Raw genomic sequence first — 22,453 nt, forward strand, 5'->3', positions numbered from 1 at the left:
GTGGGTTTTTATTTTTCTAGTAAATCCCTGCTACCTCCGATAAAATGAGTTAAGCTATACAATCAGGCCCTTTCCATTTCACTCTTATTGCATTCACCCTACCATTCCACCATTTGGTGTAAATTATTTCAAACTTCAAACTTTGTTTGGTTTTGGGTTTTTGAGACAGGCTCTCCTGTGGCACGCAGGCTGCCAACTCACTATGTAACCAAAACTGGCATTGAGTTTCTGATCTTCCTGTCTCTACCTCACAAGTGGGATTAGAGTTTGCACCACCACATCAAATTTCTTTGAAACAGAGGCAGTATCTAAAATCAGTCCAACTGTAAATCCCTAGCTCTGTACATCAAGGGCACCTTGGAGGGAGGCAAAGAGCAAATGTCATCTCTGTCATTTGACAGATGGAGACACCAAGGTTGAGTGTTCAGACCCCTCTGGGAAGCAAGGAGGAGGGCTGGTAAGGCTTCACCCCTGCACTCTAAGCAAACCCCGTTTGCTAGGTATGTTCAAATGCTGGGGGTAAGACCTGCGAACTAACCTTTCTGTTCCTCATTTCTCCTGGATTATTGGAGAGCAGCATGCTGCTGGCCTGTATGCCAGTGAGAATGCTGAGCAGGGTCCAAGTGGCATTTATTTAATTGTCAGAAGCAGGTGGATCACTTTGGCTTCGGTGAAGATACCCCTTGATGTGCTCATCAGCCCTCTCATTACGAGGAGACCTAGGCAGGGTGTGCGTGGGGCAGGGGAGGGCAGTCTGGTGTTGACCAGGCTAGTGCCAACCTGCTTGCCCTCACATCACCATCCTGAGGGGGGCGGTGCCAAGCGGGCAGTCTGGGGAGTGCAAGTCTCTGGCCCAGCCTTGAGGACTTCAGTGTGTGCTGTGCCCCTTCCGCATCTGTTGGTGACTTCTGCCGTGCCCTGCCTTCCTGGGGTAGTTTCCCTAAAGTCGCCAATGGAAACGTCCTTCTTCTATGGGGTCAGGGTCCCTGAGGATAGTGGCCTCCAGGCTCATTCTGTGCATCTCCCCCAGGCTTTCACATTGGTGCCCTTTCCACACAGTCCTCCCAACAACTGTCCTGTAAAGGAATAAACCAAAAAAAAAAAAAAAAAAAAAAAAAAAAAAAAAAAAAAAAAAAGTACAAGGCCTTCGGGGAGGGGTTTGCCTGGCGCCTAGCGGGAAGCTGAGCTGAATTAGGTAGGGGGTGGTCATTAGAACGTCCTTCCTCTTTGATTCTAGGGAAATAAATTCAGCAATAACATGGGGCTGCTGGCACTAATGAGGAAGATGTTTCAAAGGACTGCCGTTCTCAGGGAGCAGGTGCTACATGACAGCCAGCTCTCTCAAAGGATCCTTTTCATTTTGCAAAAAAAAAAAAAAATTGGTGTTTTCTGCTATCTGTCTGTCTATCTGTCTATCTATCTATCTATCTATCTATCTATCTATCTATCTATCTATCTATCTACCTATCTATCCATCCATCCATCTATCCGTCTATCTGTCTGTCTGTCCATCCATCCATCCATCCATCCATCCATCCATCCATCCATCCATCCATCCATCCATCTATCTATCTATCTATCTTTCTATCTATCTATCTGTCTGTCTGTCTGTCTTTTTGTCTGTCTATCTACTATCTATCATCTCCTATCTATCATCTATCTATATCTATCTTTCTGTCTGTCTATATCTATCTATCTATCTATCTATCTATCTATCTATCTATCTATCTATCAATCATCCATCCCCTAGAGGAAAAACAGCCTGGAGAAAACCTGCATTCCCCTTGAGAGCTGGCCCCCACTGTCAAGGCAGAACAAGTTGGCTCTTGACCAGACAGCCACTAATCTCAGTCTGGAGTCAGTTCAAGTTTCAAACATTTTGTCTGTCAACCAGGTAAACCATTTGAAAACAAGGTCTGGTGCACAAACTCCTTTTCTATAAGACAGTTGTTAGTTGAGTATTTTAGTGAAACTGTGGCAATGGCTTCTCTCAGGTATTTTACGGAACTTGGAATTTTTATACAGTTTGAATCGAGGGAGCTGTGCTCTTTGTAGAAGCTTCCAGACAACCTATTCTGAAAGTAGAAAAGAGAAACACACCTTAAAACAAGATTAAAAGTATGAACCATAGCCTTCTACCCATGGGATGGGTCTTTTGATAAGTTGTAATGTCTCAACTTCCTCCTATACACATGGGGTGTGATGTCTAGCTTTATGTCAACGCAGCTAGAGTTATTTGTGAAGACAGAATCTGAATTGAGAAAATTCCCTTGCTAGATTGTTCTATGAGCATGGCTGCGGAGGCATTTTTCATTAATGATTGAGGTAGGAGGGTCCAGTCCATGTGGGTGGTGCTACCTGTGGGTTGGTGGTCCTCGGTGTATTAGAAAGCATGGGGAGGAAGCCAGTAAGCAGCACCCTCCATAGCCTCTGCATCAGTCTCTGCCTCCAGGTTCCTGCCCCGACTTCCCTTAATGATTGACTACAGGCTGCAAGATGAAAGAAAACCTTTCCTTCCTGAGTTGTTTTTGGTCATGGTGTTTTACCACAGCAATAGAAACCCTAACTAAGACATGAGGCATAGAGTTGGGGCTTTATTGTAGGGATTTTTTCCTATATGAAACTATTTTATAACAAATTTAAATTATTCCACAGATCCTTTTACCAAAGAGCATTTCATCCTTAGACAGTGTTTTAGCCAATTGCAACCGATTGTACCCAAAATACTTTAATAAGATACCTAAATACTTTAATAAACGCTAAAATAAATGCGTAACACCATATTATACACCCAAGCACCATGAAGAGTCTATTGAAGGACATTAATTAGAATTTTTCACCTTGAGAAGCATAGTCATTTAAATTTTTTATTTATTATTGTTATTATTATTATATTTAGTGTGTGTGTGTGTGTGTGTGTGTGTGTGTGTGTGTGTGCAGGCATATGCATGCCACAGCCCAACTGTGGGTCACATGACAACTCAAGAGCCAGCTCTCTCCCTCCAATCTGTTGAGGCAGGGGCACCCTCCTTGTATCGGCCACTGTGTGTACACCAGGTTAGCTGCCAGGTGAGCTTCTGGGTTACTCTTCTGTCTCTGCCTCCACGTGGCACAGGAGTGCTGAGGTTACAGGTGCTCACCACTGCATTGGGCTTTGGAGGGTTCTCAGGATCAAACTCAGGTCATCAATCTCGTGGGACAAAGGCTGGCATGATAACCATTGCAGTTTAACCAGTGACTCAGAATCTGGAAGGTTACATATTCACTTCTATATGACCATCCTAATATCTGCAAAAAGCAGATTGATGTTAGTTTTGAAGCAATAGTGCAGGTCAAATTATATTCCCCTCCTAAGATGTTCATTCATGTCCTTCATTTGGTGATGTCTGCTTTCCAATGACAACTTACGCTGAGTAGCCTATACATTAACAACTTTAAAACTTTTGAACCTTCAAATAAAAAGCTTTATCAGATGAGTTCCTTTTTGAAAACTATTGAGAATATTATTCACATTAAAACATTTGTCCAGTTAGAATAAAATGAGGGTTATGGCTGGTGGCAGTTCTCTACTGGATCCTCTGACTGGTGTGTGTTTTACACACACACACACACACACACACACACACACATATATATATATATATATATATATATATATATATATATATATATATATATGAAATCTCAACTGTGTCTTCCAGTTAATTAATTTCAAACTGGAAACCACAAAGGAGATTTTTCTGTAGGTACATAAGGAACACCCTTATAAGAGAAGTCCCTCATAGAAATAATACAAAGAAGCAAATATTACTTATAATGTTAATGTGGAAATAACACACAATCTGATTCATTATGCAATATCACACATCATGCAGCCTCTAGAAGATTCCACTTGTGGTTTGAATGAGAATGATTCCCATAGGCTCATGTGCTTGAATACTTAGTGCCCAGTTGGTGGAACTGTTTGGGGAAGGATTGGGAAGTGTGGCCTTGTTGAAGGAGGTGTGGCCATGGGGATGAGCTTTGAGGTTTCAAAAAGTCCATGCCATTCCCAGTCTTTCTCTCTGCCTCTGTCTCTGTCTGTCTGTCTCTCTGTCTCTGTCTCTCTGTCTCTGTCTCTCTGTCTCTGTCTCTCTCTCTCTTGTGTTTATGAATCAGAATGTAAACTCTCAACTGCTGCTCCAGCGCCATGCCTGCCTGCCTGCTGCTATGCTTCCTGCCATAATGGTCCTGGACTCTCCCTCTGGAACTATAGGCTCCCAATAAACTGTTTCTTTTATAAGTTTCCTAGGTCACGGTATCTTAGCATAGCAATAGAAAAGTAACCAAGACACCATTACATGCTCATGAATGACTGAGAAAGAAGTGCATGCCATGTATAATCATGAAAAAAGTTTTGACAGTACAGACTCCCTGAATGGATTCAGGACCCAGAAGCAGGGCTGTTCTTGATGGCACATGAGCCTTAGGGTAACAGTCACTTGCCAATCTTCTCAAAATGCTGGTTACTTCCTCCTGCTGCCGACATTCTGAGGCACTGTATCAGAGGTGGGGGCCACATTACTGCATTTGGATTCTTGGATGATCCTTAGCGATGTGGTAGAAACGCTGTTTTACAGAAAGCTCTGCATTAGCATCTCCCAAAGAAAATACCACCCAAGAGTGACCAAAGAGAGTAGTACACATAACTAGCTACCCTGGCTCATCCCTTCCTTTGGAAGTCTACTTCTAGGATGCCTCTTGTCCTGGCTCCCAGCCTGTCATATAACAGAGGTCTTTGTATTGAGCGGGGATGGAGATAAGGAGTACCTTTCTACTTTTCCTAGGGAATGGGAGGGTACGTGATAGAAAATAAATGCTTGCTGTTGGTAGTAGTATTTACACAGCCATGTCAGAGTTGGCTCTTGTCAAACAGGAATAATGACTTTCTCACCCAAACTTCTTTTTTTTTTTTTTTTTTTTGGTTTTTCGAGACAGGGTTTCTCTGTGTAGCTTTGCGCCTTTCCTGGAGCTCACTTGGTAGCCCAGGCTGGCCTCGAACTCACAGAGATCCGCCTGGCTCTGCCTCCCGAGTGCTGGGATTAAAGGCGTGCGCCACCACCGCCCGGCCCCAAACTTCTTTAAATAGACAAAAATGAATTTTACCTTTCAGACACAGAAAATAACTTATAGTGATTATTAATATGTTTGAAAATCTGTATCACATAGGCCTATCATGAAGTGTGTTTATTTGCATAATTATAAGCAATTTTTGCTTCTTTGTATATTTCTACAAGGGAACTCTTTTATAAGGGTGTTCCTTATGTACCTACAGAGAAGTCTCCTTTATGGTTCCCAGTTTATAATTAATTACCTGGAAGACACAAGTGAGGTTTCGTGTACATACACGTAAAACATACCCCAGTCAAGAGGATCCAGTAGAGAACTGCCACCAGCCATAACTCTTATTTTTTTTTCTAACTGGGAAAACTTTTGTTAATGTGAATAATATTCTCAATAGTTTTCAAAAAGGAACTCATTATCTGATAAAGCTTTTTATTTGAAGGTTCAAAAGTTGTAAAGTTGTTAATGTATAGGCTATTTAGCGTGAGTTGTCATTGGAAAGCAGACAGCACCAAGGGAAGAACTGTCACATGAATGAATATCTTAGGAAAGGAATACAATTTGACCCATACTGCTGTTTCAAAACTATCATCAATCTGCTTCTTGCAGATATTAGGATGCAATATAGAAGTGAATATGTAGCCTTCCAGATTCTGAGTCACTGGCTAAATTGCTATGCTTATCAGGCTAGTGAGATGGTTCTGGAGGTAAAGGCATTTGCCACACAAGATTGGTGACCTGAATTTGATCCTGAGAACCCTCAAAAAACCAGATGCAGTGGTGAGCATCTGTAATCCCAGCACTCCTGGGACTCCCATATGGGAGTCAGAGACAGAAGAATAACTCATAAACTCATCTGCTGGCTAGCCTGGAGTCCACAGAGTGGTAAATACAAGAGGAGTGACCCTGACTCAACACAACTCTATTCCTAAATGAAAATGCATTCTAGATACTGTTATCAATATTTGAACATATCTCACCATACAAAGTGAAAGTAAGGAGCACTTTGGGTTTGGGAATAGCTGTGATGAGTCCTCCCAGCCTTTATTTTATCTGTGATGGTTAGCTTTAATTGTCAAATTGACAATGGCCTGAGATGAGTCTCCACTAGGAAATGTCTGCATTTGGTTGGCCTCTCTATGGTGGATTGTTTTAAATTCATTGGTGTTGGTAGATCAAGTCCATTGTGGGCAACACCATTCCCTAGACAGGGGTTCTTGAACTATATAAAAATGAAGAAATTGAGCTCAGTACAAGCAAACAAGTGAGTAACCAAGAGGCTTGTATACACTTTCTCTCTCTCTACTCTTAGATGAGATGTGACAACCTGCCCGAGTTCCTGCCTTAATTTCCCCACGATGATTATGACTGTAACCTGGAATCATAAGCCAAACAAACTCTTTCAACCTTAAGTTGCTCTTTTTCAAGGTGTTCTATCACAGCAACATAAATGAAGTTAGAACCATACCCCAATTATAAAATAATTATATTGATGCTTTTGAACTTCCTTAATGGACTGAGACACTGGGCAGTATCCTGAGCATAGGAAACCTCAAAGCCCGCCTCTACAGTGACACACTTCCTCCAACAAGGCCACACCTACTTCAACAAAGCCACACCTCCTAGTAGTGCCACTCCCTATGAGATTATGGGGGCCAATTACATTCAAACTACCACAGTCAGGCTGGCCTGGAAATTCACTATGTAGTCCAATTTGGCTTCAAACTCATGGCAATTCTCCTGTCTCAACTTCCTCAATGTTGGAATTACAGGCATGAGCCATTACGCCTAGCAATTAACTGGTATTTGAGAAAATGTGTATTTTTCTCTAAGTGGTCTTTTGGAAAAGGTGCACCAATTGTCACTTCTAGCTGTAGTTATGTTCATAACTTGTGATTATTTTAAAATTGTCTTGTCAAGAGGGACTTAAATCACACCCATACCCAAAGCCCAATGATTGGCTTCTCCTTCTCCCCACTTCTGCTTACTCATTCCTAATTACCAGTTCTCTACAAAATTTCCACCGAGTCTCCCGAAAATCAATAGCATGTAAGTTTTCTGAAAGGCCCCGCAATTTGCTTGAGTCTGAATGATTACAGCATTCTGCAGATCTGTGTCTGCCAGAATGAGGGCCTCATCTAGCAGTCTGGGGAAAGGAGCTGTTGTTAGGGAAAGCAGAGAATGTCTTTGAGACCCTCGCTATTTTTCAATGAAGTCATCAATGTGGCTCACCCTGTGCGAGATGTTATCTCTGCACAATCCTTTTCCCATTGGCTAACCAGATCTGTGTATCAGTAAGAGGTTCCAAGCAGATGAGTGGAATAGAGGTGATACGATTTTCCTTTCAAGTTCAGTACTTTTTTTTTTTTTTTAGAAAAAACTTGTGGTGTGGCCCGTTGGGTACCTTAGATATGCACGCTAATTTTTTGATGTATTTATTTATTTTATATGAGTGCTCTATGTGCATGTGCAACTTTATGCCAGAAGAAGGCATCAGATCCCACTATGGATGGTTGTGAGCTACCGTGTGGATGCTGGGGATTGAACTCAGGTCCTTTGGAAGAGCAGCCAGTGCTCTTAACCACTGGGCCATCTCTACAACCCAATATACACGCTAATTTTAGCATCCACTTCCATGTATCAAAAATTCAGTGGAATTTTCTCTCTTTAAGCAAGTTCAGAAACTGAAGACCTGAATCATCTAGAATCATCATTGTGAATCCATGTTCCTGTAATTTTACACACACACACACACACACACACACACACACACACACACACACACATATATATATATATATATATATATATATATATATATATATATACCTATTTCTTCTATTTGGTGGGAGGACAAGAATTTGGTATCAGTTTCTGAGCTTTCTTAAAAGGGCTGTCAACAAAATATCCACAACTCCTTTGGTTGATTGTTTAGAGGTTTATAAGCACACCCCCCCCCCTTTTCCTTTTCAAAGCAATTCAAGGAAACCGTGGAGCACAGTGTTTGGCACTTGGAATGTGCTCAGGAAATGTAAGGTGATCAAAAACAAAACCACAAACTAAAAACTACATGCATAGCCTCACTTGAGTTCCCCCACAACAGAACTTGAGATAAGTACTCTGAGGCAGTAGTTGGCTTGAGGGTGGTTCCAGCAAACAGAGGAAAGGAACACAGCCAATGCAAGCTGCAGGTGTCCAGCTCTACCAGGAGCCTTGAGAAATACAGAGAAAGCCTCCCAGAATGCCCAGCAGGGACGGGGGCATCATACCCATGTTTATATACATGAGGATGGATGACACATGCTCTTAGCTCAATACTCTACAGTGAGATAGAGTACATTTGATATTAGCCCTCAGCCAGTTGCCTGGGTTGTGGGTTGGGAAGAGTGAGTCTAACGAGGCATCATATCAAGAAGTACCAAAAGTTACAGGATTCTAATCAAAGAAAGAAAATGCTTACCCACCAAGAACTCATCCATATTGGGCAAGCTCATTAACCTTTCTGTTTTGATATTCTGTAGGGTGGAGTGTGGTAATAATACACCTGTTCCTAGTAACAAATGCTCAGTTCCACAGTAGACAGTTTTTGGACATAGCCAGCTTGCCTTCAGTAAATGGTAGCCCTCTGTGACTGTTATCACCATGACTTATTGTCCTGAGTATGGCCGAGACAGTGAAAAACTACTGTGTGAGAGTTTCAGGACACGTGGCCTGGTTCAGCTTGGGCCATGTCACATGAATACCTAATTTGTGGTAAAGAAAGCTGAGCTTCTTGAGTGGCTGCTTGCCTCAGACTCTTCAGCACATCTTGGTCAAGTCCTGTGAGATACTTTGAGGAGCCATGATGTCTGGGTACACGGGCAGGGAGTGGCTGGGTTAGCTGCTCTGCCTGTTGTAAAGCCTATATTGTTGAACTGGTTTGGGTTCTGCCTCTGTGGGACCTTCTATGTAAGCTAACCTTGTCTTTCCTCTATAAACATGGCTTTTGATGACCCCTTCCGCCCACATTGTGCCCTCCCCTGCTTCATCAAGGGGGCCAGGCCTACCCCTCCCATCTTAGGCCACTCTCTGCTAGCTAGGATTCTGTTGCCCCAGGCTGGTGGAGGCAGCCCAGCAGCACGGAGCACATTCTTCCTCATGGACTCGTGATATAAAAATACATCAAAGGACTCAGGAATTATTAAGAGATACAGTATCTTGAAAATACACCTGGCATTCCCAGTTAGCTCACAATTCTAAATTATCCAGGAAGAACCTGTTCTACTAAAAGCACAGAGCTGGTTTCTGACAGTGCTTCCATCCTGGGCTTAAAGTGAAAATATAGCCTTTGGTAACAGAACTCGATCTCTCCCACTGTTTGGCCATCGGGAGTGGTGGCTGCTTGGCTTCAGTGACTTCCCGTGGACCCTCCTATGTGCCCGAGTCATGTATCGTCTGCATGAGCATTTTAGATACAAGAAACTGTCGTTTCTTTGATGCCCCATGGTGGCCCAGCTGGAGAGCAAAACCCTCCAAGATGAAGCCCAACACTGCCGGCGGGCCATTTTACCAGGGCCCCTTCCTGTACCAAAGTGCCTGTTCCCTCATGGGATTGGCACAGGCAGAGCAACAGTCTGAATGCAGATCGTGATCACGTGTGAGCTCTGTCCCTGCAGCAGCCCCATCAGCTGTGACTTGGGACTGGCTGCATGACCTTTGAGCCTAATGGTTTACACCTAGACTTTGGACTGGAACATTGTTCTAACTCTTGAGCATGCTTTAAATCCTGTCCTTCGACCGGGAGGTCTTCCGTTGCCTTAACTTCAATGCTGTAACTTCCTGTCTTAGTTACTTTTCTTGGCTGTGATGGAACACCATGACCAAAGCTGTGTAGAAGGGAGGGCTTATTTGGGTCTTATCGTTCCAAAGGGTTAGCGTCCATGATGGTGGAAACAGAAGCGGCAGATGGTAGGAGCAGAAGCTGAGAGCTCACATCTCGAGCCACAAACAGGAGGCCCAGAGAACACTCAAAATTGCTCAAGTCTTTTGAAACCTCATAGCCCACCCCAGTGACACACCTGCTCCAGCAAGGCCACGCCCCCTAGTCCTCCCCAAACAACCAACAAATGAGGACCAAGTATTCAAATGCCTGAGTTATAGGGGGCATCTCGCCCAAACCACCACACTTTGTAACGTCTAGTTTGAGGAGTTTGTTTACCCATCCAAGTTAGACACAAGAGCTGGGTCATATTTACATCATGCCAAAGGTTTCAGAATGCATGCCTCTCCCCAGCCTAGGATAAACCATGGTATACCATTCATTTTTGGGCAAGGCATTTCTGATGCACTCAATAGCAATGCCAGCAGGCATGATTACCACAGACCAGGTGCTGAGCCAAAGTGTTGTGTTTCCCCCCCAACACCCCCACCCCCACACTGCCATTTTATAAATGAAAAGAAATGAAGCTCACAAAGGTCAAGGATATCAATCAAGTCCAGAGGTTCCTAACCCCAAAATAATCAATGTTGCAGGAAAGGGAAATGATAATTACCGCAATTCGATCATGGCACATTGTGTAACGTGTTGACTTATCATCCTGGACCCCCGAAATGTGCATAAACGTTGCATTTCCATGAGGAACTAGGAAGAGACACGTTCAAGGAAAACAGAATTGGAGTCCAACCTGCTCTGGCTCCAAATCCCACAATCCCCTAACACACGGCTTCTTTCCCAGCTCTACTGTTTGTGGTTCAAGGCAGCCATAGGAAACTAGCGCAGTCTTAGGGCAGGGAACCCCTCTGTGGTCTTCTTACTCTCCCAGGCTGCGGCTGGCTGCGTACAAACTTTAACTTCCCTGCTTTGATGTGCCCTCCACCATTCCCTGAGCCGCAGAGGTGAACTTCCATCCCCCAGGCAGCCCTCTTGTCCAGGACATTGCCTACGTGAACCGGTCACTGCACTGCCGAGGGCAAGATGACTTTTCAAGTATAAAACACCGTCTCAGACTATCCCGCCTCTCTTGTTAACTGCAGGAAAAGTAGTCGGTCTGAACTGGGGGCAGCTCTTCGAATCTCTCCGACCTCTCTGTGGGTTACGGAGGAACGTGAAGCTATCAGTTCCTCCCCAGATGGTCCTTGTGGGTAGAGAGAGCCCAGGCAGGGGAATTTCACAGAATGGGCTCGAGGCTGCTGGGTAAATGCAGAGGGAGCGGAGGTAATCTGCTCACCTTTGCACGGCTTCCAGCTCTAGCCTGTTCTGCAACTCAATCACCAGCACACAGCTAACCAAATTACTGCCCCGGGCTTGGGGGCCTCCCGTTATGTGGCTCAGGAGCCTCATTTGCAATCACCATTAACCAGAAAGGCTGCACAGCTATTTGGGACCCATAGTGTCATAGAATTTTTTTTTTTTTTTTCAGAAACCAAAGGACTGAAAGAGGTTGTAGAGCCTTTGGTGTAAAAGTAGAAGAGGGTAGACCTCTGGCCTCCCCGGCCCTGCCCCCGCCCCTCCCTCCCCCGCCCTGCCCTCAATTTCTCAGGCGTTCACTAGTGGTGAGATAGTTCCAAACAGGTAGATCTGGGGAAATGTTGAAAAGCCTGAGAACAGGACCCTCTGATGTGGGTAAGAACTGGGTAACCCCACATAACCAGCTCTTCAACAATCTCGTTGCAAAGCTTTGAACTGCTTTAAAGTGGGCATTCACACTGAACACTCCAAAGGCTGCCTCTCCGCCTCAGGTCTCCTCTCATTCCAATCCCTGCTGCGCTGTGTTAGCGAAGCCCCGGGCAGTTCAGGGTTTCCACCTCACACAGCACAGACCGAAGCTGCGTTTGACTCTGCCAGTCTCCCATCTCTCCTTTCTCGTCTTCCTCTCCTTACAGGACCTCCCTTCTCCTCTCTTCTCCAGCCCCATCTTCTCCTCCCCCATCAACTCCTCCCCTTCCTACCGCTCCTCCTTTTCCCACCTCTTCCACCACCTCTTTCCCACACCACTGCACAGCACGCACATTCATCCACACAAGCTGCTCTAAGGATGAAAGGCACAAAGACGCTGCAAGGAACGAAACTGGAACACCCCCAGTTTCAGATGCACTTGAAGTAAAACCATCATTGTCCTGTTTGTCACTGTGTGTGTGTGTGTGTGTGTGTGTGTGTGTGTGTGTGTGTGTGTGTGCGCGCGCGCTGTTTATAAATCCAAGGTTAACGAGTTATAAGAAAGAAGAACGGCAGGGACCTGGCTGAATGGAGGGGAGGAGGTCAGGAACTAATGTTCTTGGCCCCAGTGCAGAGGAGGGCACTGGGTGGCAGCACCAGACAGGGGCTTTCAGAAGTTTGCCGGAAAAGCATTTTGCTAGCATTTCTTTTTAACAGCGCATTTATCAAAGCTGTGGTTAAAGAGGAAGGAGGAAGTCACCCAGCTGCCTCAACTCACTGCAGACTTGGAAAGAGCTGAGGACGGGGCTCAGGGGAGCCCACAGACCCTTCCCCGGAGAACCCTGGCTACAGGAACTGCCTGTGACTCCCTGCAAAGGACAGAGGGCAGGGCTGCCTTGGTGCCTAGGCCAATGGGAGAGGAGCCAGAAGAGAAAAGCTACTTACCTTGGAAAGGGGCTGCAGATACGAGGAGTGTGATCTGGAGGCAGCCTGGGCATGGCAGCCCCTGGAGACCGCTAGCCCGAATGCTGGCTCCCTCGAGGAGTATTTTTCATGGGGTGCAAAGGAAAACTGAGGGCCACCATTTGGAATTCTGTTCTAGGCAAAGTGTTACAAGTACAGGCAGAGACAGACAGACACAGGGGATGGGGGGGGGTGAGTCTCTTACCCATTTCTAGGCAGGCACTTAAACCCCAGTGTTCCAGGTCAGCCATTCCTTCTAAAGGACCCTTTTAATCAGAGTGGGCTTGTGGGTATAACAGCCTTCACCAGGGTATCTGCAGGCCCTGGAAGGCCCTGCTTTCCCCTGAGAAGGAAAGGCACCAGCTGGAAGGAATCCCAGGTCAGTGAGACTGCTAATGAAGGTGACCTGCAGAAGCATACAGGATTTCTCTGCTCAGCTCGTGAATTATAACTCAGCCCTTACTCGCAGTCTTAAAATGCTGTTAGAGTCTCAAGAAAGCCCAGAACTCTTTCCACACAGGCTTCACGGCTCCCTTTGTAGCTCCAGGCAACCCAGCTAAAGGGAAGCTGTGGCCTCAGTCCCTATCTTATGTCCGGCTGCTCTTACAAAGTGTGGGGAAGCAGATCAATAGCTATTCTGGGTTAACATTGCCATAGCTTTTTTTTTTTTTTGCTTCCCTCCAAAAAAAGGAAGCCCCTCCCCCCATAGACCACAGCTTATTATAGCAAAGGCATATCTTATGTGGTCTATTTATGGACATGAACATTTAGATAGAGAACTCTTTCGAGTTCGAATGCACTTCTTCGGCTAATCAGCACGCCAGTGGTGCTTTTAGGTAGCTGTTCTTATCAATTAATTAACTAATTAATTAATTAAAACATTTGAAGAGCCTGAAGCTGTGTGCTAGCTCCAGGTTGAGAGGTGGGTCTGCTGACCTTCCGTCACCTGGTCCCTGGGTGAGCACAAGCTGATAGAGACCCCACACAGTGTGCCTGCTGGGTGGGTTCCTCCGCCCAGTGGCCCTGCTAGTTCTGTGTGCTGGGACCCGAGTGCTACAGCACACATCACACTGTGTCTACTTACAGTGAGGCTGTAATGAGCGGAGTCCCTCAGGGGACATTAATGGGAAATGAAAAGACAAACGAGCATATATATGAAAAACCGAGCCATGAAAAATCACTCCTCAAACGCACATGGCATCTATTTTTCTGTTCCTGCTTATGTGATCTTAAGTTACCTTAAAGCTTTAAGTGACACTCTTTGAAGAGCCTATACATTACATACAGGAATGTGTGTGTGCACACGGGTGTGTGTGTGTGTGTGTGTGTGTGTGTGTGTGTGTGTTTAGAGAAGAGATTGTTACAAACACATTCATCATTCATTCGTCTCCCCAACATACACACATATGCACACTATCTCTTAGCAGCTTCCAAAAGTTGTGGAGGAGCCAGGACAGCTATTCCTGTGTTTATCTTGAAGATGAGGAAGGGAAGGCTCAGAAAGGTTGAGTCATTCAAAAAAATCACACAGCTGTCCAAAGCTATCTCAAGCCCTGCACCCCGACTCTGGGCCCATGGGTTGGGGGCAACAAGACTGTTGCAGTCAAGAAGCAGGTGTCATGGAAGAAAACATACAAGGATAATTTCTCCTCCCCCCCCCCAGCAAGCTCTAAGCACCCCCTCCCCCATCATCGGGGTGCAGTCAGTGAACCACATAAATTCAAACTTTAGAACTGCTATGTCGCATGATTTTAAAGGTATTAAAATGCAAAACAGGAGCAAACAACATTTCTTGCCACAGGGAAGTAACTAATATAAGTTGACAAAATAATGGGATTGGAGTAAGGTCTCCAAAGTGGCCCTGAAATGGAATTCAAGAGTATTTTTTAATATGGATACTATGTACTTGCTCTGTCAAGGATGATGGGAAGAGAACTCTCATTTATAAAACCAAGCTATAAAGAAAACAAAACCAAACACTGAACAGGAGGAAAGAGATGAATGGGCAGGAAGGAGGGAGAGGGCACACACGCATGCTTCAGGGAGATTCATGAATTCATCACAGCCTGGGTACCGCAGAAAGCCAGTGGCAGTCTCAGTATAGTCCAGGTCCCCTCCATCACAATGCCCCCAGGAATATGGCCTCCGAGGCTCAGACAGCTGTCAGTTTAAAGACTTCCAGGGGATGTGGGGGCCACTTGTAAGCACTGATCTGTAGTAAGGGGGCTGAGGACCATCCATCCGGTCATGGGAGTTCATCGTCACAAGCATCACTCAACACCGACCAACCCCAATGATCAGAGTTACGGATTTGGTCTCCTGGAGACAGTCCCAGACTCTGCTGCAGACACAGCCCCTCCCCCTGTCCCTCACTCTCCCAGTACAGTGAAGACAGGTAAGCAACTGCCTACTGAGTCCTGCATTCTTTTATTTTCTGACCATTTCCCCTTCGGGGAGTTTAGCTGTGTTCTCCCAGCATGCCCCTTACCCTGTTCCCCATCTCCCCCACATCCTTAGGCAGTTAGTTGGCTCTTCATTCATTTCCCCGTCTGGACTGCGCCATGTAGAGAGGTCCTTCTAGCCCTGCATCTTGGCTTAGAACATTGGCATGAAGGGATGAACACAGGGGAAGCAGCACCGAGCTAGCAGCGAGGCAGTCCCTGGCAGCTCAGCAGCCAGCTGCCTGCGCCTAGGCTCCAGGCAGCAGCAGCAGCTCCTAGCTGGTTTCGTTATTACACAGTTGAAGCAAAGCCCTGCTCCCGGGCTGCTGCTGTCCTCCGAGAAGGCTCACATCTAGCTGGCAGGAGGGAAAGGCGCTAAACTCCTCCCGGCAAAACACACACACGACCCAACACAACACAACACAACACACACACACACACACACACACACACACACACACACACACACAGTTAGACACAGTTTGAGGACAAGGGCAAACTCCTGCAGAAACGGCCCCTGGCCAACAACTCCCAGGTCCTGCCTCAGAGCTCCCCAGTTCTGTAGCTACTTCTGCACGGCTAAATCCTTGTTACTGACCGGCGGTCCATTGGGGTAACTTTTCAGATCTTTTCTCTTGGGCACTGGTCCACACATGTTTGGGAGGGAGGTAAGCACACCTCTACCCGACTCCTGCTGTCGCCCTCCCTTCCGCCCCCACACCCTGCTCGGAGGACAGTGTGGGGCAAACACTGCATGCCTACTCTACTGTTGCTGGCCGGTCCAGGAAACGCCACACAGTCACCGTCAAAAGCACCACGCCACCCAGAGAGCGAGAAGGAGCCGAGGCAAGCAGCAAGCAAGCGGCGGCTCCAGACCATCACGATCCTAGCGCCAGCAAACTATTTGCATGAGCTCCCTAATAGACGTCTCCTGAGAAAAGGCTGGAGCCCCCGGGGGAGATGGCTAGAAAGCCTAAGAGGAAGTGACTCACCTTTAGGTTGTGTGTGGGGTTAACCACACAGACAAGTTGCCCAGCAGCAGAGAAAACCCGTTTCGCCTTGTAGTGCTGAAACCGGAGGTGAATGAGATCCAACACAGCCCCAAAGCACTGGGTAAAGAAAAGCATCCCAACTTTTGGGGGTGGTTGGCACAGGAAGGCAGCGGAAGGAGCTCTGAATGGAGCACAGCGGCGGAGACACACGGCTCCAGCCCGGCTTAGCGCGCCTTCATATTCATCATCAAAATAAGACGGTTAGAATCTTGCAGCAGCGAGGCAGCCAATCAAAAGGACAGAAATGTTATCCTTGAGGTGCAGAGACAGCCAATAACAAATACCTCCTCTACTGAAACTCCCTGATGAATTGAGCCTGGCGGAGAATGTATTATTGAATATTACCATAGATCAGCACATTGCATTTATCTTGTGATTACAGCCAACCATACATAATGCTGGAGAGATAGGCTGACAAAATTGATTGCTTAATGTGTCTCCATTTATTAATTGACTTAATTTAACACGAGAGCCTTTCTTAGTGCCCTGAACACCACCACCACCACCCCCAAAGAAAAAAAAAATGTAAAATATTTAAACCTCCGAACAGGAAAGCATTGTGCTCCAACAGGCAGATGGGTTAGCCAGCTTGTGGCTCTACTCACCAGAGCTGCTGGGAGAAAATCAAATACTACAAGACACTGATTCTAGATAAGGATTTGGCAGCTGCAGAAATGTGTATCTTTCAATCTTGTGCTCCGACTCTCTGCAATTTGGATTGTAGCCCCTTGATAATCTAACTCCCCACTCTTTATGCAAAAAAAATTTGGAATTGAGGGGGGAAATGCATATATATATATATACATATATATATATTTCAAAATACAGTAATCACTGAACTCTTTTATTAAAGCATAAAAATGCACAGAGCCCGCTTCTAAAAATAATGAAATCCCTGATGCATGAACACACACACAGAAAAACCTACTCGGGGAAGAAAGTGGCTTGTACATCAGCGGAATAATTACAGATGCAGAGAACCTGGGCTTGTCACTCATTTGCATATTGGTGGGCAGCAAATTGCTAATTAACCAGTAGATTGTTGGAGACATTAAAGGAGAGATTAGGAACACAGGCAGCACAACACTTGCTTGTCTGTGTGAATACCAGCAGCATATTGTTGTGTTGGAACAGGCAGAGAGGGGGCCAGTCCTCGGCTGCAACAGAGCACTGGCCACCCCATACCCAAGGTGGGCTGTGGGGGGCACCCATTGGCTCCTGAAGGAGGGCTCCTAAGCAGTATTTGAAGGACTTTGGGCTTCCTGGAAGCAAACTCCTTGGTTTATTTAGTCTCTGCTACAAAAGCCTGAGAATTGGGAGAACTGCGTTTTAGTTCGTAGGCTCTTTCTGCCTTGAGCGGGTAGATAGAATCTACTGCTACTGTGGGAGGCTCAGACTCCGGAAGGAGCTGCAGCCATTGGTTTGAGGCTGTGGCTCCTTCCTGGACCCTCACTGCACTGGTCCAGGACAGCGACGAACACAGCCAACACAACATGGTAAACTTGCTTGAAACAGTATCAGTTCAGAGACAAAACAAAACTCTACTGCTCCATTCACAATATAAACTCTATAGATGGCATCTGTCTCAATGGCAAAGGGCTAGATGTGTTGGGGTCACAGGACCTAGGTTACAATAGATACAGACTGTCTATGACCCCAGGACACTCAAAGCTGTGACCCAGTCAGGCACTTAAGAACAGACTAAAACAGTGGAAAAGAGCGTGCCTGGGTTTAGAAGACCAAAGCAGAGCCCAGGTTTACTTTAACTTGATTTTAAAGCCAAATCAATATCTGAAGCAGGGGTTCGAAACCTTCCTAGTGCTGTGACCCTTTAATACAGTTCCTTGTGTTGTGGTGACCCCCAACCATAGAATTATTTTCGTTGCTACTTCATAACTGTAATTTTGCTACTGTTATGAATCATAAATATCTGTGTTTTCTGATGGTCTTAGGCAACCCCCGCTGTGAAAGGGTCATTTGACCCCCAAAGGAGTCACAACCCTTAGGTTGAGAGCCACTGATCAAAAGTGACAAGTTGAACAGCAAATGAAATAGGAAGCTAATGTTTGCACTTTAACAATAAATGCACTGGCAAAATATATGACAGTGTTTGAACCAAACAAACCTGAATCGGCGCATCCTAAAAATAGGGTGTACATTCCTAGACCCACAACCTGGGGTCTCGTTTGCTTTCTACTTTGCTGTGGTGAACACATGACCAAAAGCGACTTGAGGAGGAAAGAGCTGGTTTGGCTTATACTTCCGGGTCACACTCCATCACTAAGAGAAGGCAGGGCAGGAACCTGGAGGCAGGTGCTGAAGCAGAGGCCACGGAGGGGGCTGCTTACCTGCTTGCTTTCTATGGCTTGCTCAGCCTGCTTTTTTATGTATGTGACACAGGACCACCTGCCCAGTGGTGTCACAGCCCACAGTGGGGCTGAGCCCTCCCACATCAATCATTAATCAAGAAAACACCCCACAGACTTGCCTACAGGAAACCTGATAGAGACAATCCTTCAATTAAGGTTCCCTCTTCCCAGATGATTCTGATTTGTGTCCAAATGACAAGAAACTAACAGGTTAATTGAAAATATGTAGTTTATAATCAGATTTTATAAGCAAGTGTTCCTAATCTACAAAATTAGAAGCAACTTTCAAAAGTTGTATCTTCTGTAATAAACTTCAAGCAATTTAGCAGAATAACATTTAACATTTTAATTGTCTTTTGGGGGCTTTTTGGTTTTTGGGTTGTTAATATATTAAGTAGTGTGTGTGTGTGTGTGTGTGTGTGTACATACACATGCACACACATGCCTTGTCCTGTATGTAGAAGTCAGAGGACAACTTGCAGGTGTCAGTACTTTCCTTCCAGGATGTGGGTTGCAGGGGGATTGAACTCAGATTGCCAGGCCTGGGCACTGAGCTTCTGGCCAGCCTTCCTTTTTGGTGTTTTGTGATGGGATTTTATATAGCCTGGACCACTGTGGGATATCTTCTTGTATGTTGTGAATATGTGTTGCTCTGATTGGTCGGTAAATGAAGCTGTTTGGCCAATGGTGAGGCAGAATTAGGTTAGGTGGTACATTCCAACTGGAGAGAGAGGAAGAGGAAAGGAGAGGTAGAAGAGATGCCAGCCACCAGGAGAAGCAAGATGTGAAAGTACGGGTAAGCCATGGCCGTGTGCAACGTATAGATACATAGAAATGGGTTAAGTTATAGGAGCCAGCTAGCAAGAAGTCTGAGCCATTAGGCCATACAGTTTGTAAGTAATATAAGCCTCTGTGTGTTTACTTGTCTGAGCAACTGTGGGACTGAGCGGGACACAGGAAAACTTCCGACTACACCAGGCTGGCCTCAAATCTTCTATGTGGCCTAGGATGACATCCCTCTACATCATGAGTGCTGTGATTACAGGTGTGCACCACTGTTCCTGATCTTCTTTATTTTTTCAATAAAAGTGAGCATATAGACTAGGTGGTGGTAGTGCACCCCTTTAATCTCAGCACCAGGGAGGCAGAGGCGGGTGGATCTCTGTGAGTTCAAGGTCAGCCTGGTCTGCAGAGTGAGTTCCAGGACAGCCAGGGCTGTTACACAGAGAAACCCTGTCTTGAGAAAACAAAAAACAAACAGAAAAGTGAGCATATGTTCACCTGGGCCTCATGAAGCATGCTTCAAAAGATCTAAACTTCCACTTTGACATTCCTGGTTAAAACAGAATTATTATTTCATTTACATATATTTTTTGTTCATTTTTTGTTGTTGTTTTCTTGCCTTACTAGAAGTCAGTCCAGTGACAGTGGGGATTTTTGCCATTCTCTTTTAAAAGGTACATTTAAAATAAAATGGCTGTAAGCAAGCTAAAGAAGCCATCGAGAAGAACAAAGGCTGAGTACTTTGAGACATAGAAATGGATGTGCCTTTTAATTTGAAATTTGATTAAAGACTATTTCAGAACAGCTTCTGATTGACAACAAACTTGAAGAAAAGGCGCAGGGAATTCCCTATGCCTATGCCCTCACACCTGGATAACCCCACTCACACATACCTACAACACGGGGTACACAGCTGACATGAGGACTCACAGCATGCGGAGTGGATCAGGAGTCTGCACATATGTGTAATGACAGCCCTGTCACTCATACCCAAGAGTCATGCTGCTCTGCAAACCCGGCCCCCTTCGCTCATCCCCTTCCTTCTTCCCAAACGCCTGGCACCACTGACCTTTTTACTGTAACTGCTGCCTTTTCCAGAACGTCCTACTACTGAGCCATAAAGTATGTAGCCTTCCCAGAATGACTTATTTCACTTAATAATGTGCATTAAGAGATCTCCGTGTCTTCTCATGACTTGACAACTCATCTGTTTTCAGAGCTGAATAATGTTCCTTTTTCTGAACATACCACCGGTTCTCCAACTGTAAAGTATTTTTATAGCTTTCAAGATTCCAAGAAATCATGAATTAAGATTCCATACACATCTGTTTCAGCTACTTTTCTGCTGCTATGGTAAAACACCGTGACCAAAACCAACTTAAGGAAGAAAGCCTTGGACATTTTTATTGTCTTTTATTTATTTATTTGGGGCAGGGGCAGCACACACATGCCATGGTGTGCATATGCAGGTCAGAGGACAACTTGCAGGAGGCAGTTCTCTCCTTCCACCATGTGAGTCCTAAGGCTCGAACTCAGGTCCTCGGGCTTGGGAGCAAGTACCCGTACTCACTGAGCCATCTTGCCAGACCCAGGACGAAAGGCTTTGTTTTAGCGTGCAATCCCAGAGGGACAGAGTCCTCCTGGCAGGGAAGCACAGCATAGCACCAGGATAGGAAGCTGCCTGATCACATCTCATTCATACACAAAAAAGCAGAGAGAGAGAGAGAGAGAGAGAGAGAGAGAGAGAGAGAGAGAGAGAGAGAGAGACGAGACAAAGCTCTGAACTCACAAAGCCCATCATCCTCAGTGAAGGCCCCCTCCAGCCAGACTCCACCATGACTCTGGCACTTCCTCAGAGCCTCAGTAATCTCATTTATCTGCATCTTGGATCAGTAAGGAGACAAATTAAGGCCTGAGTCCTACATCCCCAGTTAATAGGACCTTGGTCAAATATCTTGATCTCTCTGGTGGCTTCTATAAATGAAATCATGCCATTTAAAAATTAGACACTATAATAGAGGTGAAACAACCATGAGCCACAGTGAGAATCCCCCCCCCCATCTTCTCTCCAAAAAGACATTCGTGCAAATTAATACAGAGCACTGGGAAGGACATAGAACACCAAAACTTGGTGGAAAACTGTTTATTATAGATAGATAGATAGATAGATAGATAGATAGATAGATAGATAGATAGATGATAAATAGATAATAGATTATAAATAGATTGTAGCTAGCTAGATGATAGATAGGATAGATAGATAGATAGATAGATAGATAGATAGATAGATAGATAGATAGATAGATAGACAGATCTCATAGGACCCAGAAATCTACTCCAGCACCTAACAGAGATGCTAACTTGGCCTCCTCAAAAGATGTGTACAAGGACTCTCATAGCAACACACTGAAATAGTTGAAGACAGAAAGCATCCTATCTATCCCCAATAAAAAGAATAGTTTACACCATTCCTCTCTAGTCAAATACTGCACATAAAATAAAAATAGAGTAGACTATTACTGCATCAACTACAGTAATAACATGAAAGGATCTCACAGACATGACTCTGGGGTAGAAAAGTCAGGCGGAAAGGAATACATACCTCATGGCTCCTTTTATACCAACTTCAACATTATTGAGAAGATGAACTCCTGGGATGATGAAGCAGGAGAAGGTGCTTAACTTGAAGGATTGACATCCGGAGTGTGGTCCCTGGAGCCCTCGTGGTGGAAGGAGAGAATGACTCCCTCATGTCATGCCACGGGTGACTTACTTCCTCTAAGCAAGCCTGACACCCTAAAGCTCCCAGCACTTTCCAAAGAAGCATCACCAGCTGGGACCAAGTTGACAACATGAGGACCTATCGGAGAAATCCTGTATTCAAGCCATAGCATCCACCCTAGCAAAGTAGTACAAGAAATACATCACTTCTCAGAAAGCTGTCTATGATCAGTGCATTTTACTGTATAAAAGATTTACAATCCCTATTATGTTAAAGCAGAACATATGAGTGCACTATTGAATTTTGGCAAAATGGTATAAATCGTAAAGATGTTTAAAATCTACTGAAGCAATCACAAAGGGAAATAATTGATTATATGAGATACT

General features: G+C 45.2%; 1 protein-coding gene across 1 annotated transcript in view; it reads right to left on the reverse strand.

Moving 5' to 3' along the window:
* Positions 1-16,460, reverse strand: part of Siah3 (siah E3 ubiquitin protein ligase family member 3) — a 66,972-nt gene extending 50,512 nt beyond the window's left edge. Inside the window, exon 1 of the mRNA XM_028878242.2 lies at positions 16,134-16,460. Coding sequence (XP_028734075.1) covers positions 16,134-16,268 — 135 coding nt within the window. The 5' untranslated portion in view covers positions 16,269-16,460. The remainder of the gene's footprint in view (positions 1-16,133) is intronic.
* Positions 16,461-22,453: the final 5,993 nt, after the last annotated feature.

Source organism: Peromyscus leucopus, chromosome 9, assembly GCF_004664715.2.
Source record: "Peromyscus leucopus breed LL Stock chromosome 9, UCI_PerLeu_2.1, whole genome shotgun sequence".
Classification (NCBI taxonomy): Eukaryota; Metazoa; Chordata; class Mammalia; order Rodentia; family Cricetidae; genus Peromyscus; species Peromyscus leucopus.